We start from the raw sequence: 1,442 nt of genomic DNA, 5'->3' as shown, positions 1-1,442 counted from the left end.
TGTTGCTGCTGTTGCTGCTGCTGCTGCGGTCGTTGCTGCAGCTGCTGCTTGGGGTCTGTACAGCAGCAAAGTCAGAGCATGCATCCACCGCTGTAGAGCTTGGGTTTAGGGTTTAGGGTTTAGGGTTTGGGGTTTAGGGTTTAGAGTTTAAGCTTTGGGGTCTAGGGTTTAGAGGCCTAGGGTTTAGAGTTTTAGGGTTTAGGGTTTAGGGTTTAGGGTTTAGGGTTTAGGGTTTAGGGTTTAGGGTTTGTACCCTGTGGGGGGGGAACACCGAGCGCCGGCCTCACAAGTGAGGCCTCTCCACAGTTGCTGCTGTTGCTGCTGCTGCTGCTCGTGCTGCTGCTGCTGCTGCTGCTGCTGCTGCTACGGCTTCTCCCCCAGCGACTGGGCACACACGTGCTCGAAGCAGCAGCAGCAGCAGCAGAAGGTGCTGCTGCTGCTGCTGCTGCTGCTGCTGCCTCTTTCTGCTTGGCGTAGCTTCCTGAAGGCGGAGAAACAAAAACTGTTAACCCTTGCTGCTGCTGCTGCTGCTGCTGCTGCTGCTGCGGCAGTTGCTGCTGCTGTTGCTTTCTGTCCTCTAAATTGGAGCAGCAGCAGCAACAGAAACAGCAGCAGCAGCAGCAGCAGCAGCAAGACCAGCAAAAGCAACAACAGCAGGAGCACCAGAAGCAACAGCAACAACAGCAGCAACACTAGCAGCAGCAGGAGCAGCAGCAGCAACAACAGCAGCAACAGCAACAGCAGCAACAAAAACAGCAGCAACAAAAACAGCAGCAACAGCAGCAGCAGCAGCAGCAGCAGCAGCAGCAGCAGCAGCAGCAACCTGAACAGCGTTCTCACTCGCCAGCAGTTCTTTAACGGGTGCTGCAATGGCCTCGATGCGTTGCCCCAGTGACCCAACCACATGCGTGCTGCTGCTGCTGCTGCTGCTGCTGCTGCTGCTGCTGCTGTAGCTGCTGCAGCTGTTGCTGCTGCAGCAGCTGTTGCTGCCTCTCCATGCTTTTGCTGCTGGGTAGGGGGGGCCTCGGCCCCTCAGCAGCTCTCTCATATCTTCGCGCTGCAGCACGCTGCTGCGGTGTGGTAGTCGTGGCTGCTGCTGCTGCTGCTGCTGCTGCTGCTGTTGCTGCTGCTGCTGCTGCTGCATCTCCCCAAGCAGCAAGGGGCCCCCTGATGGGTCTGGGGGGCCCCCATCTGCTGCTGCTTCGCGGGCAGTGTTTGCTGCCGAGCAGTTGCTGCTGCTGCTGCTGCTGCAGGAGCGGCAGCAAGGTGCTGCAGCAGCAGCAAGTGCAGCATCGTATGGCCTATGCAGCCTGCTGCTGCTGCTGCTGCTGCTGCTGCTGTTGCTGTTGCTGCTGAGTTTGCTGCTGCTGATGCAGCAGCAGTGCTGCTGCTCACCCCAATAGGAACGGCATAAACCCTCGGGGGCCCCACACCCCCCATAT

The 1,442-nt window shown here is 58.7% G+C and overlaps 1 protein-coding gene across 1 annotated transcript in view; it reads right to left on the bottom strand.

Annotated features, from left to right (window-relative positions):
- Positions 1-1,442, bottom strand: part of EMH_0056880 (uncharacterized protein) — a gene marked incomplete at both ends in the record, with an annotated part of 3,711 nt that overhangs the window by 107 nt on the left and 2,162 nt on the right. Inside the window, 4 exon segments of the mRNA XM_013497408.1 lie at positions 4-55; positions 288-577; positions 841-1,269; positions 1,434-1,442. The exon segment at positions 1,434-1,442 is cut by the window's right edge and continues 426 nt beyond it. Coding sequence (XP_013352862.1) covers positions 4-55; positions 288-577; positions 841-1,269; positions 1,434-1,442 — 780 coding nt within the window.

This window comes from Eimeria mitis, genomic scaffold (genome assembly GCF_000499745.2).
Source record: "Eimeria mitis Houghton genomic scaffold, Emh_scaff2654, whole genome shotgun sequence".
NCBI classification, from domain to species: Eukaryota; Apicomplexa; class Conoidasida; order Eucoccidiorida; family Eimeriidae; genus Eimeria; species Eimeria mitis.
The sequence above is the reverse complement of the archived record's forward strand: the minus strand, read 5'-3'. Positions and strand labels throughout refer to the sequence as shown.